A 15,882-nucleotide genomic window follows, 5' to 3' on the forward strand; every position below is an offset into this window, starting at 1 on the left:
GCAACATGTGTCATCCTAATGGCTGTGACTCTCTCATTAAAGGAGAAACACATGAAAGAATGCAAAAGAAAAAATTACATAGTACCATAACCACTGAATTATAAACTCATGACCTTTAAATCTGAACATTAATAAATTTGAACATAAATAAACCTGAACTTGTAATTTTAAAGGAATATCATGTAAGGTTTATGGATTATGTTTACTCTTTAAAACTGAACATGGAAGAATAAAAGCATTTCTATGTTTCATGGTAAAATTATCAGTTACTGATGTCTGGACTTCAAACTGACACTGTATGATATTAATGGAAAGAAAATAACCTGAAACTGTAAACGAGTTATGGCAGACTATTGCTTAGCAAAAAATTAGAGCAATTGTTTACTCATGTTTCTAGTAAAACTTTGCATAATTTTGCATGTTCTTTAAGATGCTTTCGTCCCATATATATGAGCAGGTGCACTAGAAACTACCAGTGACAAGTTGCACAAAGAAACCACCTAGTTAGAAGTCAGTGAATTGTTAAGCATTCTATATCATCTTATGTATTGTAGTGTAAGTGATGAGACACGAGATATGACATGAGATATGATAGACATGAGATAGAGCCTGTACTATCAAGTATCTTGGCTTTTTTATTGTGCAATGCTTCAGGAATGCAAATAAGTCTGAACAGAAACTCTCTCTAAATATATATATAAACACTGAGTATGTGTGTAGTATACGTCCCTAAGTTAATATTTAAGTTGCACTGCTTTGCACAGCAAAAGACAATGTAAACTTGGTATTTGGTTTCCATCTAAAAACACAGTGGTTAGATTTTTATCCTGCAACAAGAGGAAATGAATGGTTTTTGCCATTTTAGAAAAGCCTTTCCTTCCCTCAGATGCAAAATAAGTTTGATATGATGTTTATATACCTAAAGTTAGTGTCTGAAACATGTCTAAAGGTGCAAAACTCCAGTTCAGCACTAAACACTCACCTAGGCTGATGATCTTTTTCAATATTACAGCATAAACACATCAATCAGAAAGTCATGGCAACTCCTAAAGAAGGCAAGGCTTCTTTCTTCAAGCAACATTTGTTGCAATTTTCATTGCTCTGAGTTCAAAATAACAGAAATGAACTAATGTAATAGAAGACTACTAGTTATGTTCTAGTCCTAGTTATGTTCTTCTAAGAGGTGGTTGCCCAGAATTCACCTGAAATATTAGGTTGAATGAAAGATGTAAAATTTTGTACCTAAAACAGAAGAAGATATCAGCAAATCTAATAGTTTACGCACACCAAACTCATTGGGCTGAGTTAGGCTTTGCTAGTCTGTATCACAAATAACTTCAAATGAAAGATTGTAGAATTTATAATTATGTTCCAATATGTAACTTTTTTGCATTTGCTTCCCAAATGACATGGCAGTCTTAAGTGCTTGGAAAAAAACCCCTACATCCCACTTTTTAAGGATCCTAAGTTTATCTCACATTTGACATTTCTTATAAATATGAATAGTTCTGACTTCTCTATACTGAGAATAGACCTTCAAGAGGTAATTCTGTTAAATTACTATTATTATAACACTTTCAAAAATTTTTCCTCTTCATGAGAGTACATCAGGTTTAGTCTCTGGGGCCAGAGATCGTACTACAGGCTAGATCTCATCTAACATCTAGGATTTGAGCTATATGGGGCACTGTCCTTTGGCAAGCAATGGTACACTATCTGCATGGCCGCCTTCTGTTGCCTTTTTTAAGTCGTCCCTCCACGTGATGTAGATTTGTTCAAATGGTTGTCATTTTAGGGGTTAAAATTCCCCATTAAGCAAGTGAAAGTTTCTTGTCCTGTGGTTGAGGAATCAAAACCACCAATGCATGTGCACTATAGGAAGTCTTGCTCATCTACATATACAATGCAGCAAAACAAGGACCTTAACTCAAAAGGCTGCAATAAAAGAAAATATATTGTCAACTTTTTTTTTTATGTCTAGGAAGAGCAGTACGAAGTACTTGCTGTTGTTGCTGACAGCAAGAGAAACCAGTGCAATTGAATAAAGCATTTCCTGCTTAATAGTAGTATGAAGAAATGCCAATGCAATAAATGGCATCACCGACAAAGATCAAGCAGCCGAAATGGAAGTGAAGATACCACAGCAATTAAAGGCCTCTCAGCACCATGCGTTTCCCACCTACGCACAGCATTAACAGCCGCCACGATAACCTCATCCAATAACTGCTTTTCATGCGTATCTATTAAGCCTTAATGTGATTTTAGTAAAACACAAAGATAAGAAAAATCGTCTTGAGAATGAAGGCGGCTTTTGTCAACACGAGGTCTCCAAAATAAGTCATTAATGTAAATGCGGGGGTGGGGAAGTAAGGGAGTCACAGCAAGCCACTACCCTGACGCCCGATGCCGAAGCGCAGTACTTCTGGAAAATCGCTACCAAGCTCGCTGCTCTACACACGGCGCACCGGCCCGCAGGACTTCCGAGAGGACGCGGGGGTGCGAGCGGGAAGAAGGCGCCGGGAGGCTGGGGCGGCACCTCGCAGGGGGCAGCGCCGAAGCTGACAGCCTGAGAGCCGCGACTCCCGGCCCCGAGCCCCTGCCACGCCACAAGGGCGAGGAGGCTGGGAAGGCAGCCGGCCATGCACGCAGCGGCCCTGCCCCGCTGCCGGGGAGGGCTTCCCCCTCCCTCGCGGCCGCCGCCGAGGCTCTCCAACGTCTCCCCGAGGGAATACCGGGGGAGGGAGCGACAAGGGACCAGCGCTAGGCCCGGCGCCCACGGGTTGGGCCCGATCTGTCCTCCACCCACCGGGCTGCGTCGCGCCTCTCTCACCTGGGGGCTGTCTTCCAGCGTCTCCTCGATGGGGAGCTTGTCGATGCCGGGCATGGCGGCCGCCGGGGCTGACTCTGCGCCGCTGCAGCTCCCGCACCCCTCAGCGCGCCCAGCTGACTGGACCCCTCCCCCTCCCTCCAGTCACAACACAGGCGCCCCCGCCCCGCTTCGCGCCGGATGTCCCGCCCCCCCGCTGCGCGCTTGGCCTTTCTATTGGTTCTTCTCCCCAGCTTGCCCAGCTTGTTATTGGTGAGCGGGTCCATCTGTTTGCCTACAGGCACGCGTGGGGCTGTTGGTGCCGTGAGGTGCGTCGCGCCTCTGCGTGGGCGCGCGGCTCTGCTCTTCTGTTCCCGCCCTCGCCCTGGCGGGAGGGGCTCGTGTTGTGGCCCCGCGCTCCCCCTTGGGGGGGGGCGGGCGCGGAAAGCGCGTCCGCCGGGCCAGCGGCGCGGTGCTTCTCCCTGTCAGTGAAACGGGGAGCGGGGAAGAGGGGCCTTCTGGCGCGCAGAGCGGCTCCCGCCTCTCGGGAGGGTGCCCCGTCACCCGCTGCGTCGGGCCGCCCCTGGTTCGGGGAGGTGAGTGGGGAGCGGAGACAGAGAGGGACGTTTCCACGCTGAGGTGTCTGTCCAGCGGTGCCGCGGGCAGATGATGGCTGTCAAGCGAAGTTACTGGGGAAAAGCAAGCAAACTTTTTTCTTTTCTTTTTGCGTCTGCAGTTACACGCTCTCTGCAACAAATCAGTATGTCTTCCTAGCCCGGTTTGTTCTGGCTGTTGCTGTCTCCTCAGAACAGATAGGCAATTCTCTTGGGGGCAAAACCCCGGTGGGACTAATGCTGTAGTGTCCCAGTCATGATGGAAGCATCTTTTGCAGTCTTTTGCCGTTACCTGGAGCATCCCTTTTCACAAGTCTCCTTTTATCCCTGTCATGTCTGTCTCCACCATCCACCAGGGCTTTTATCAATAAAGTATTCCTATCCCTAACTACCTAGGGGTTTTTGTTACCAAGTGATAGCTTCAGCTGAGGACCTGGTGTTCCTGCTTGTGTCTTAAAAAACCAAAAACATTGCTGACCACAATTTTTCCCCTTCAGGAGCAAGGGTATAATCAGTCCTAATGGGCACCCTACTGCCTTAGATTGGGTAAGCTTGGTTCTATAGGTTGGTGGCCAATTTTAAATGCTTAAAACTGCTGTGAGGGCTTGCTGGAATTGAACCAGCTCATTGTGCACTCTTTAAAAAAGAGCATATTCTTGAATTGTCCTTTGTGATTGGTATGTTTTGACCAAAGTTATCGTACTTTAAATTATTCCTGCAGGTTAAGCAATTCATATTTTAAAAGTAGGTCTCTTAGGAGACGTTGACTGTGTACAAATTGCTAATCAAGAATATCCATCTAAATTTCCTTTCATTTAAAACCAGATTAAAATATACTGTGTGTCAAATAAGAGACTGCATAAAATCCTTGCTCTTAAAGCTAACAAAAGCAAAACCAACTTGTACAGCATATTTGAATGTGCAAACTGGTTCAACTCTGAAATTACTTGATGATATTTCATTTCTGCATTTTAATAGATGATCAGTAACTTTTTAGATACATTTATTATTACACCTTAAAAAAAAAGAGGCTGTTCCCTTGCTGGTTTTGCCTTTTTGAGGCCAGGTGAACTTAATATAAAACCAGATTAGAAAGTATACAAAGTCATCCAGCGGAGCAAATGATTAACTATTGTGCGGTCTTTCTAAAGTCTTGCTTTATTTTGTATCAGATCATGTTTTACCTTTAAAAGCAGATATGGAAAAGGCTAGTATTAAATTACAAAAGAAGATTTTTGAGGTGGGGGGTTTTCTGTAGGGACTGGTGAGGAAATTTCAAAGTTGCAGTGGGGTTCAGTCAGTTCATTTACCAGCTCAGCTGGTGACTCACCTGACTGAAGCAAGTCACACCACTTCTCTCTTTCCCTGTCATATGTGGGTGATAATACAGACTTACCTTACAAGGGGTTTTAAAGACTAAGTCCTGTATCTGTAATTATTGTGTGACAGAACACTGATGTTGGTTCATGACCTATATATATGTGCATAGCTTATATGTGCCTAGCTCTGGTTTTGAGATCAGACTTGTGACTAAGTTTTACAGTGGTCTTCTATAAGAAATGTTCTCTGTTTTGTACAATAAGATGCATTTCCCTAGCAGAATTCGGGAAGGTGGTAATTTTAAACGGAATTGGTTTTAGTTAGCTTTCTATATTTACAGCTGTAAATGGCAAAGGAAAAAAACCCCCACATTTCTTGAGCTGCTATGAATAGAGAACAGCTCTTTGAGAATTAAATGTTTTGTAGAAGAAAAACCAAAACGCTAACAAACATATTTTTAATATGTAGAAATGTGCTTTGGTATCTCAGCTGGCATGTAGCATAAAACTGTGTCTTGTTTCTGTTGATCTTAGAGATTCAGTTTAATGATTCAGTTTGCTTTAGTAGCAAGAGGGGGGCCTTTCTAATAATTTTGTAGTATACCAGGGCTTCTTTGAATTAGTAGTCAGCTTTCTAAATAGATCCCTTATGTTGGAACATTCTGTAAGATATTACTAGTCCTGTTCTTACCTTTTGTGTACATTTTTTACAAATGTTACAAGGCATCCAAAAGTTTTGCGATACAAATCTGACAACAGATGAGGTTCGATAGTAATGAATTGAAGAATCCCTCTGAACCCTCTAATAAGTGTGGGTTTAGTGTTAAACTTTTTTCAGCATTGTAAGCTTTTTGTTAGTGTGATTTTTTTATTTGTTTGTTTGGGTTTTTGGACTTGGGGGGGGGTGTGTGTGTTTTGTTTTTTGTTGTTGTTCTTTCTGCAAAATACTTACTAAGAGGCCTTAAAAATGTGGGGAACTAACACTTGGCACTATGTAAACAGGGAGAAGAGCAGCCAACAGGTCTTTAGAGGATTCCAGATGTGTCCCCTAATGGAGAGAACATTTTGCCTCTGCTGGAGGGTGAAAGTAGCTGAGTGGATAAGGTAGGCTTTATTTGCATGCTACACAGTGTTTAACACACTGTTTCTCAGACTCTTCCTAGTGCCACCCTTGGATTTACCTTGAATTTATCTGTGTTCACTTAATCTGCCTGGGTCAAAATAGCTTTTACTTCAGCCAAGAAATCGCTAACTGCTTTTAGTCATGTCTGGTGAAAACTGGTGTTAGAGTTTTGAGGTATTCTTGCCTAAAAAAGAAGAACTTTTGAGTTTTGAAGTTGGCTTTGAATATAATCTTTGTTGTTCACGTTCAAAACACATTTGAAAGGGAGCTACATGCAGCAGAATATCTGAGGTGGTGAAATACTGGTGCAATTGGGTAAAGAAGCCATGGTAAGGGTGAGATGAAAGGCAATTTTTTTGAGTGTGATAAGTAATCAAGAAAGATTACATATACCATTTATACCTTTTTAAAAAGCTGAAAATACTGCACAGGCTATTGTGAAAGGTGACCTGGCAGTGGAGTAGCAATGGGTGACAATGGCAAAAGGTTGCAACAGTAAGCATTGGGGTTTCAGACCAAAGCCACCAAGAACTCTTGGTGTGGTCTCTTCAGCTGGTATAAAAAGAGTCTTCAGAGGCTTCATTTCTCTGAAGAACAAGAGCTTCATCTACTAAACAGATGAACTCTACTGTCGCTGGGCAAAAAACAGTGGTGCAAAATCTGAAAGGGAGATTAGTTTGCAACCTCATCAAGTATGTGATGCTGTAAGAGGATTGGATTTGCATATCCAAGGAGCATTGATTTCTCCTATTATTGATTACTTAGGATTTTCAACTTAATGTTTGTTGTGTTGCTCTAATTGCCCCTACAACGGTATTTAACTAAAACTCTATAGGTAACTTCATAGGGGTTGCAAGGGAAGTATTGATCATTTACAATGGGCCAAAATAATGAAATACAGTTTTTGAGTGAAGGCTCAAGGTCTATTTACACTTTCAGTGGGAATTCCTAGAAATTTAATTTGGTTCTTTACTATCAGATATTCTTGGATCTAAAACTTTATGTTTACTGCCCTGTGGAAAAAATATTTTTATCCTCATTTCTTACAGAAAGGTTTGTTGACTGTTTATCTTAATAACAAATAGCATTCTTCTACAACTAAGCAAGCTTCTGTTCAAAGAAATCTAGCACCATTTGAATGCTAGACTCTCAGCCAGACTTCCCAGTAGATTTACCTCTACATGTGTGTTGTTTTAGATTCATAGAATGGTTTGGGTTGGAAGGGTCCTTTAAAGATCATCTAGTTCCAACCCCCCTTTGGGACACCTGTCACTGGATGAGGTTGCTCAAAGTCCCTCCAACCTGACCTTGAACACATCCAGGGATATAATGGGGTTTTGGTATAATGCAGACTTCTTATCTTTAGAATAAGTTCTCTTTTCTTGTGAAATTTTTATAAACAGTTATGTGGAGCTGCATTAGCATCATAAAGGTCTCTTAGATATATGGTGTTTCATTGTCACTGAATTTCTCAGAAATTAAAGGGCAAGTGTGAGCATCTACCTTGTGACCTTCTGAATTGGTGCATCCTGTTCCTAAATGCAGTTGCAGCCATGATCTCTGTTTAAAAACAAGACTGTTGATGTTTCAGTGACCGCATTGCATCACCAGGTCTGATTCAATTCAACATTGAGCGAATTAATGTAATATGATTATTTTAATAATAACACAGTTTCTTACTTGGGTAACATTGCTGAACGAACTTAACGGCACCAGATGGCAGTATTTGATGAGCTTCTGACCTGTGCCTAGTGAATGAGTTCACTGGTTTTAGCCTATTCTATGAATATTGTTTTTGAGAGCTACCAAGGTATCTTTTCCCTGAAAAGTCATTAAAAAACCCTGAAAGAATGAGTGTTTCCAATTAGGAGTTAAAAGCAGACTACCCTGAAAAAGGTTTTTTCCATCTTCCACAATCTCGGAGAGACCAAAAATAAGTTAGAATTACTTGGTTAACTTAATGGTTAGCTTTGGGAAGATACGTGCCTCTCATAAATGTCTCTCTTACCACCAATATGGCTGTCTTCATTGATAGTTCTCAATAGCTTCCTGAAGAGAACTCCTGTGAAGGTATTTACCACTTAGGGACTTGAAGTATGTGGTAATCTGAGTCTCAGCTGTGTGGCTCAGGTTAATTTCATTCATATTCATCCAGGAGAAATAAATATTTTCTGAAATGTGTTTTGTATCAGTGCTTGTCTTGGTATTTTTAAGTTCTTTAAAAAAAAAAATAGTGGGCTGTATTTGGAAACTAGCTATTTATATTATAATCATTAAGAGGTTTTTTGTATTATTGAAGTCCACATTAGTTTCTGGATTCAAGAGCTGTCTCTCTATCAGTGATCATGCTTTTCACCTCTTTGGGATAGAGAAATTGGTAAGCAGCTCCAAATTCAGTACAGAAGGAGATGCATTGTTTTCTTTTTGACTTAATGTGTTTTGTGGGAATTTTTTATTAAAAAACCTGGTGTTCCATGTAGAGACTGTAGAGGCAGAAAGCTCATCTACCAATCACTGCTATGTAAGAGGCTTTGCATTATCTCTTTAGTAACCTCTGGACCTGGTGTGAAGTCTGAATACTCAAAATAACTGCCTGCAGTCAAGAAGGAGTCCTGTTGCTTTGTTAAGGTCATAGGTTGCCTTGTTGGGAACAGCTGTACTGAAAAATAAAGGGCTGTAAGGCTCTTGCTTAACACTGCTTCCCACTGACCTCTAGTTCACCAAATACTCCAGCAAGCAGTGGTTTCATACATAGGTCCTTACGGCTTTTTTATATGTCTACACTTCGTGGTTGCCAGGGCTGTTAAATAATGGTTGGAGCTTAGCTTGCAGGTTGTCATTGCAGTTATACTGATGCCACTTCAAGATCCATTGATACATGCTGATAAGGTGTCCTTGGTAAGATCACTTCTTGAATTGTCACTCTTCTTGATAGTTTGGTTTGACAACAATCTCATTGCACAACACAAAGTCAGTCCAGTAAGTCAACATTCTTCAGCTGAACGTCTTTCTGATATAAAGCTAGATAGGGATTGCATTTTTCTCTGTAGAATCTCCCTCCGCACAGTATTGTCAATTCCATACTCTGCCATTTCCTTAGCAATTTTCCTGCTTCTGTCTATTCCTGAAGATTAATCTTGGGTTGTTTACAACTGTACAGAAAATCAAAGTGGAGGTACTGTTTATTTCCTTAATATTAGTTGTTAGCCATGTGAATGTGACTGATTACACAGAATAAATGACGCTGAGAAAACGGTAAAACAAGAAAAAATAAAAGGCCAGATTTTTCCTCTAAAAGCACACAGTCCTATGTGCTCGTGTGCTCCAAATTAGAAGTTTTATTTAAGAGGGGTTACTTTTGCATCCTGAAATTAAAATATTGTTTTAATTTTCGCATGTTCTAAAATAAAGCTTTGCCCAGAATAAGAAAAGGAGGAATCTCTGTAGAGAGGTTATCCTGAACCAAAAGCTGGTTTTGAACATGTGACATGTAAACTGCTGTGTAGCTGACAGATGACCTTGAATATAAAAATGTTATAGTTGGTACTTTCTTTATAATAAATGAAATCAAAATTCGGTTTTAAAGCCTTGAACTTCATTACAAAACGTTCACCTCCTTTCTCTCCATTACTCCTGGGTTTTGGTCCTTTTAAGTGTTCACTCTCTAGGATTTAAATAAACTTCTATTGGTTATAAACCTACAAGAAGGGAGGAACATCTAGCAGTAAAAGGATGTTTTTAAACCAGTAAATTTGAGTGTACTGCCTCTATTACTTTAAGTTTTGTTTTTATGTTGTAAAGAATGATCAGGAAATATCACATATGGTATGTTTCAAAAAAGCTGCACAAAGTTATTTTAATAAGAAAAATGAATGCATGAATTATTTAAAATAGTTGGTGCAACTGTTCCTGTTAACTAATCCAGGCACTTGGAAGGCAATTACACTGAGCTTTGACAACATTGCCAACCCACTGCACAGTGCCTTATGCCAAAAGCTATTGTTGTTTTATTGACCACGTTCACCATTACATATGCATATGAAAAAACAGAGGCATTTTCATCGGGATTACCCTAATAGCATTAAGAGATTATTTTTTAAATTTTCTTGGAAGGAAATTCGCTTAAATGAGATTACTTATTACTTGACTGGTTTCCTATCGTGCTGCTATGTTTAGGTAAGTGGAGTCTATTAGAGTATAAAGTTTTTTTAAAAAACTGATTTTATACATTAATGATTTCAAATAAAAGAGAAGTACTATATTTGTGCACAGCTTCTTTTGAGAAAGTTAAGTCGATGTTCTGGTTAGGAGAGATAACACTTTTTGTCCCTCTTGGTGGCCCCCCTAGTGTCACCATTAGTTGCTAATTACTTGCAAACAAATAAACAATTAACTCCTCGTGCCTCTTGGTGGGAGAGTTTTCATTGACATGCTAAAACTTTCTAATAAAAGATTTAATTAATGACGTTGCAAATCCAACCCCCTTGTCAACATAGCTATAAGGAGGACTTGTGGGGAAATGCAAGTACAGTATACATGCTATGCTGGCTGAAGGTGAAAGCATGGCAAGTACATCACTATGTGGTGCTAATACATCAGTGTCTCAGAATCTTCGGAAAGTGTCTGGTTTTGTCGAAAATAAAACCACACAGTGCTCATTTTCCATTGAAAGTATTTTGGGACTGGAGCAGAAAAAAGATGTCATTCCAGCTGTGAAACCTCACAGACCGTGGATGGATGCATGCACCAACTTGGGTAAGTCAGCAGTCTGTTTTGTAACCTCTCAAGCTTTTACTCCTTTAAAAATGTATGTATTTTCGTGTTTCTACTGAAAACCCGTAAATCGAAGCTCTGCTTTTTCTAGTTTTAGGTGATGACAGTAATCCTCATCTGCAAATCCCTGTTGTTTGCTATGAAAATCCATTATTTCATGCTAACAGTAATCCAGTGCAAGAGGAAAAAGTTTTGAAATGTGAAAAATATTTTTCAGTCACTGAAAGGCTATCTTTCAAACGAGAATTGAGCTGGTACAGAGGTAGAAGACCAAGAACTGCATTCACTAGAAACCAGGTAGGGATTTTCTTGGTATTTAATAAATGAATAACGATGTAGTTTAGTAAAATGTTGGTAGAAGCCTGTAACAGCTGACTAATTCAGTATGATGTACCTCTGCAGAGAGAAACGTAATCAGAAACTAGTGTAAACTAACAGTAATGTTGGTAACTTCAGCAGACCTGCGTCTATGCATGGAATCAGAATTGTGCAAACACTGCTCAGAAGTCTCTATTGAACAAACTAAACTGGTTTTTGTATTTATTTTCTTTATTACTCCTATGGAGGTAGTGACAACTATTCAACAAGTGTGTTTTAATCTCCTCAGATTGAAGTCTTGGAAAATGTTTTTAAAATGAACTCCTACCCTGGCATTGATATTAGAGAAGAGCTAGCTCGCAAATTAGATTTAGATGAAGACAGGATCCAGGTAATTAAAAATTTATGTGAACTTTTCTGTAATTTCATCTATATGTACTGTCTGGTTATATAAATTAGTAGTTTGACAGCAATAGCAATAATTTTAATAATCTCAATTTAAAACAATGTACATGTATATGTGTGGTATGCCTTCGATGATTTGTGAAATGGAAGCCATTGAATTCCTTCCGAAATCTTAAACCTTCTTTCATAGTGTTGATGAGGTATTCATCATTATAATCTTTCCATGATATCTGCTGTTAGTCTCTAGTTATCATGTGCAGAACTTGATCATTTGCTTCCACGTTTTAAAATCATGTTTATATTCTGCTTGTCACCATATTTGAAAAACAAATTTGAAACAAATATTGAAATAATTTATATGAATGTCTGAGTGTTTTGTGAGACTGTCAGTAGAGCATACATGTGTTAAACCAATGTTTGAGCCTAAGTCTTCATCTGGCCAAAGGCAAAATCTACTCAGGGATTCTAATTATTGATTTCCAGGTACTCCAATGTGATAAGAAGCATACCATAAACATTAGAATTTGGGCCTCACCTTGATGTTTATTAAGCTTTTGATGCAAGTCTTATATTGGGGTTGATGGGAAGCTTGATGCTGAGATTGATTAAGCAGCTGAAGAAATAACACCTTAAGACTTGTGTATGAATTCCAGATGCTCAGGATCTTCCAGGGTCTGATTCAGTGTCACTGAAGTTAATATTAGCTTTTATATTAATTACAGTGAAGCTAGTCCTCACTTTCCAGTTAAGCTGGAGGTATTATTTTCTTCGTCTGTGGTGTTAAAATTATTGCTACATGCCATCATCTGCAGCTTTTAAATTTGTATTGAACTTCCAAACTACTGTTGTTATACAAAATACTGTAAAGCTGTGTGAATATTTTTAAGTTTCAAAGCTTATTCTGCTTACAGTGCTCTATTTCTGAAAACCATGCCTTTTCTCTCAATTTTAGATCTGGTTCCAGAACCGTCGTGCAAAGCTGAAAAGATCACACCGAGAATCTCAGTTTCTAATGGTGAAAAATACTTTCACCTCCAGCCTGCTAGAGTAGAAAAAAGGATGGTTTGCTGTTACGGTACTACAATAGAACATGAAGAATTAGTGGAATTTTCAGAACTTGTATTAAGTAATGCTGATATATTAATTATGATTTAATCCTCAGATTTGAAAGATTATAATAATATTCATTCAAATAAACTGTAAATACTTAAAGTATTATTATAATCTACTTTTTGCGGAAAAAGTGAACTTTTCCTGTATCTTTTAATAAGTATTTTCAGAAAAACTTAGATATTTTTGCAGTTAAAAAAAAAATCCAAACCCTAGGTTGCACACAATTTTCAGCTAGTATGAATTACTGCAGCTTAACTGAAGACAACTTAACAAAGCTTCATGGTTTTAAAAAAAGTCTGTTTAAAGTCTGAAATACGCAAAATAGATTTTGCTACCTGAAACAGATTGTGCGTTACATTGGAGTTTAAATAGTCTATTTATAAAGAGTATGATAGTTTTCATAAAGAAGATAATTTTTAGTAAAAGGTATCTCAAATGGAAGGGCTAGTATTCAACTGACTGTTCAGTTTGAACAATTGTTTGGTTAAAAGAAGCTGAAAATTATAAATCTTTTCTTAATACCATATTTTAATTAATTTAGGATATTTGCCTATTTAATGCTTCACCTTGGATATCTCCTCTCTTGTCAGTATAAGTGCTCCAGTTATGGAAGCTGCCCTCATTATCTTTTAATGACAGAATGCAGCATTTCACAGGATCAAATCAGTTGGGACCAGACCACATATTCAGATCATTGCCATTAATTTTAGGGTGGTTAATTCATTTTTGTCAAACAGTACATGAAAGTTAATTATCCTCATATTTGATATTCAGCCTGAAGTCAATACGCATAAGGAGAGCCTTATACAAAAAAACCTCTCTTCGTGACCATGATGTAGGAAAACATTGTACATATAGGTTTAAACTGTTCCTTGTTCAGCAGAGCTTTAAGCACTTGCTTAAAGTACTGGTGTCCTTCAATGAGACTTCAGCCTGTGTTACTTACTGGAGATACATTCTGCATGGGCCTAGCTGTACATACAAAAAATCATTCTGTGTTAGGCTGATGGTTCAGCAGAAACACTGATTTTAAATGATATTTCAAGCTGTAAATCTGAAAGAACCAGTAAATCCCAAAGAATTTAGACATAAAGCTTTGTTAATTGGGTTTTCCCACTTGGCTGACTTGAAATATAAGTTTTATTTTGAACCAAAACTGTATTTACAGTAGTCAAAACCAGAATCATTTTATCGGAGTAAAAAAAAGAACATAGGGAAAAATTCTGAAAACTATGGAGAAGAAATGTTAATGCTTATGACATTCAGATTGTTTTTATCTAATTCAGAGTACAGATCTCAGACTAACTATCCCACACTGAAGGAATGCCTGGCCACTGAGCTATTATGTATTATGATGTTGGTTTCCAGATTTCTTGTGGAAATGGTTTTGCTTTATACAAAGTACTTTGATATTCACTGGAGGAAGAATTTGAGCCAAAGTCTGATCTACACACCTTAGCCACCAGGCTCATTCACTGCCTGACATCAGCTTCTATGAAGTCAGTTAGGACACTGAGGACACAGAAGTCAGCATATCATTGTTAATATAGGCTATAGGTAAATAGCAAAAAAAAGGAGGGGGGGGGAATCTATAGATTCTTGTAGTGTTTTAGTAGTGCCAATACAGTTAGATTGCTCTTTGCTTGCACTTGTTTAATAATAATAAAATGACAACAGATTTTTTTTTTTCTGGCATGTTACTTTCAATGTAGTATAGTCTCTAGAAGACATAGATGTTAAAATTTTAAAGACCTGTGTGTACTGCTTCCAGACTGTTTTTGACTCCTGTATCTCTTCTAACATGCTCTCCTGTTCCTTCAGTTTGTGTTCTTTCTTAGGACATCTCTATCCATTTCAGTTGTTATAATGGATGATTTAATGTAGCTTTGCTGAATATTTGCAAGATATTGCAAAATGCAGTTAGTTTAGGATTTTACAAGGTAACATGGTGCCTGTTATATCATGAACAAACCAAGTATTGTTTTTCCTTTCTCGATGCTTGTATCCATGATATCTGCTGTCCTATAGAATGAAAGGTAAGTTTGAGAAAAGGGGTGATAGAAACAACTTAATATTAGGTGGTCTCTCATTAGGAAAAGCTAAAGAGAAGGATGGTCTGACTTCAGTCCTTAGTTGACATTTTGGATGATAGGTTGAGATATAAGAGTTTAAATAAAAACCTTTTCTGAAAAATGTTACTGAAAAACTGCATTACTTCAGAACCAGACTACAGGTATTTCCATTTTGTGACTGTAACGTCATGGGCTCATTGCCTTCATTTTTATAGAATCTCTAAAACCTTGAATTGTTTGACTTCACTCCTGGAAATCCTATTTTAGTGTGAAAATAACAAACCTTTTTCCAATATTGAAATGTTAATTATTCATGCTTTGTTGGATTTAGGAAATAACATTACTACCTGAACTTCTGTTGTATCCTGCATTCAAAAATACTTCAGAGAACATTCACAAATAAAGCAATTTAAATGGAGCCAAATCCATTAGGAATAGTTCTTAGAGAAACTGGAATCTCAATTCAGATACCTACTTGATCTGGTAAAGGTAAAGACAATATTGGGAATGCGTGAGTTCTATTTTGTTTTTCTTTTCACCTCAAAACATATATTGCCCATAGCTTAACCTTATTGCAGGTAATTTGAAACTATTGTCTACTTTACTGCTGGAAACAAGGTTTCCAGCAGCAACAGATTAGACTAATCTGTACAGATTGATGCCTAAGAACCTTACTCTATTATCTGGCAAATACCTAAATACACCTAATGTCTCTTATAATGGAACTTGTCTCAAGTGACGGAAGTCTGACAAAGCAATTTAAGAGAAGGAGTAGAATAATAGCAGAATAATAATAGCACCAGCCCTGGTATCCAGCTCTCAATTAGCAAATGTTACCAGAAGGATGATTGGTGTAAGGTACTAAGTGTCACACATAGTGCTGAGGGGCAAAAAGTTTAATAGCATAATTGCATTATTTGCTTCATCTTGGCTTAGCTTGTTCTTCCCAAAGTAAATGCATCAACAAGTTGAAGGAGAACCTCTGACTTTACCTTTATACCTACTGTGACCAGCATGGGCTTAAATTGTGGCCATCACTTTCTCAAATACAGCTGAATTTTTTTCCATCTTAATATTAGTCCGGACTTCACAGGATTTTCTAATCTTGTACTTCCTGATAATATGCAGCTTTCTGGGCTACCTTGGTAATACATGTAATATGCTATGTTATCTGTCTAGGCACAGTCAGTCCAAATAGTGATAGTGGATGAGACTATGTCAGAGAGGCCACCATGCATGCTGAAATCTGGTCCCGCTCGTTTTGCATACTTTGTCTTGCAGTGTTTCTTTTTATCTACCCTTCAGAACTGTGGTCAGAAAAGTCTCAATCTTCTTGGTT

General features: G+C 38.4%; 2 protein-coding genes across 3 annotated transcripts in view; one reads left to right on the forward strand and one right to left on the reverse strand.

The window, feature by feature from the left end:
- Window positions 1-2,960, reverse strand: part of APPL1 (adaptor protein, phosphotyrosine interacting with PH domain and leucine zipper 1) — a 28,139-nt gene extending 25,179 nt beyond the window's left edge. Inside the window, exon 1 of the mRNA XM_072875711.1 lies at window positions 2,831-2,960. Within this exon, the coding sequence (XP_072731812.1) occupies window positions 2,831-2,884 (54 nt within the window). The 5' untranslated portion in view covers window positions 2,885-2,960. The remainder of the gene's footprint in view (window positions 1-2,830) is intronic.
- A 158-nt stretch (window positions 2,961-3,118) lies between these two features.
- HESX1 (HESX homeobox 1) lies at window positions 3,119-12,550 on the forward strand. 2 transcript variants are annotated; one of them, XM_072876409.1, is made up of 5 exons: window positions 3,119-3,402; window positions 5,742-10,617; window positions 10,727-10,932; window positions 11,243-11,344; window positions 12,311-12,550. In XM_072876409.1, exons 2-5 carry the CDS (start codon window positions 10,404-10,406, stop codon window positions 12,407-12,409), a joined length of 621 nt encoding a protein of 206 aa, XP_072732510.1. In that variant the 5' UTR covers window positions 3,119-3,402; window positions 5,742-10,403; the 3' UTR covers window positions 12,410-12,550. The 2 variants fall into 2 exon arrangements, with proteins under 2 accessions (XP_072732510.1, XP_072732511.1); XM_072876410.1 differs by having other exon boundaries at window positions 10,853-10,932.
- The last annotated feature ends 3,332 nt before the right edge of the window (window positions 12,551-15,882 follow it).

Source organism: Ciconia boyciana, chromosome 11 (genome assembly GCF_034638445.1).
Source record: "Ciconia boyciana chromosome 11, ASM3463844v1, whole genome shotgun sequence".
NCBI lineage: Eukaryota > Metazoa > Chordata > Aves > Ciconiiformes > Ciconiidae > Ciconia > Ciconia boyciana.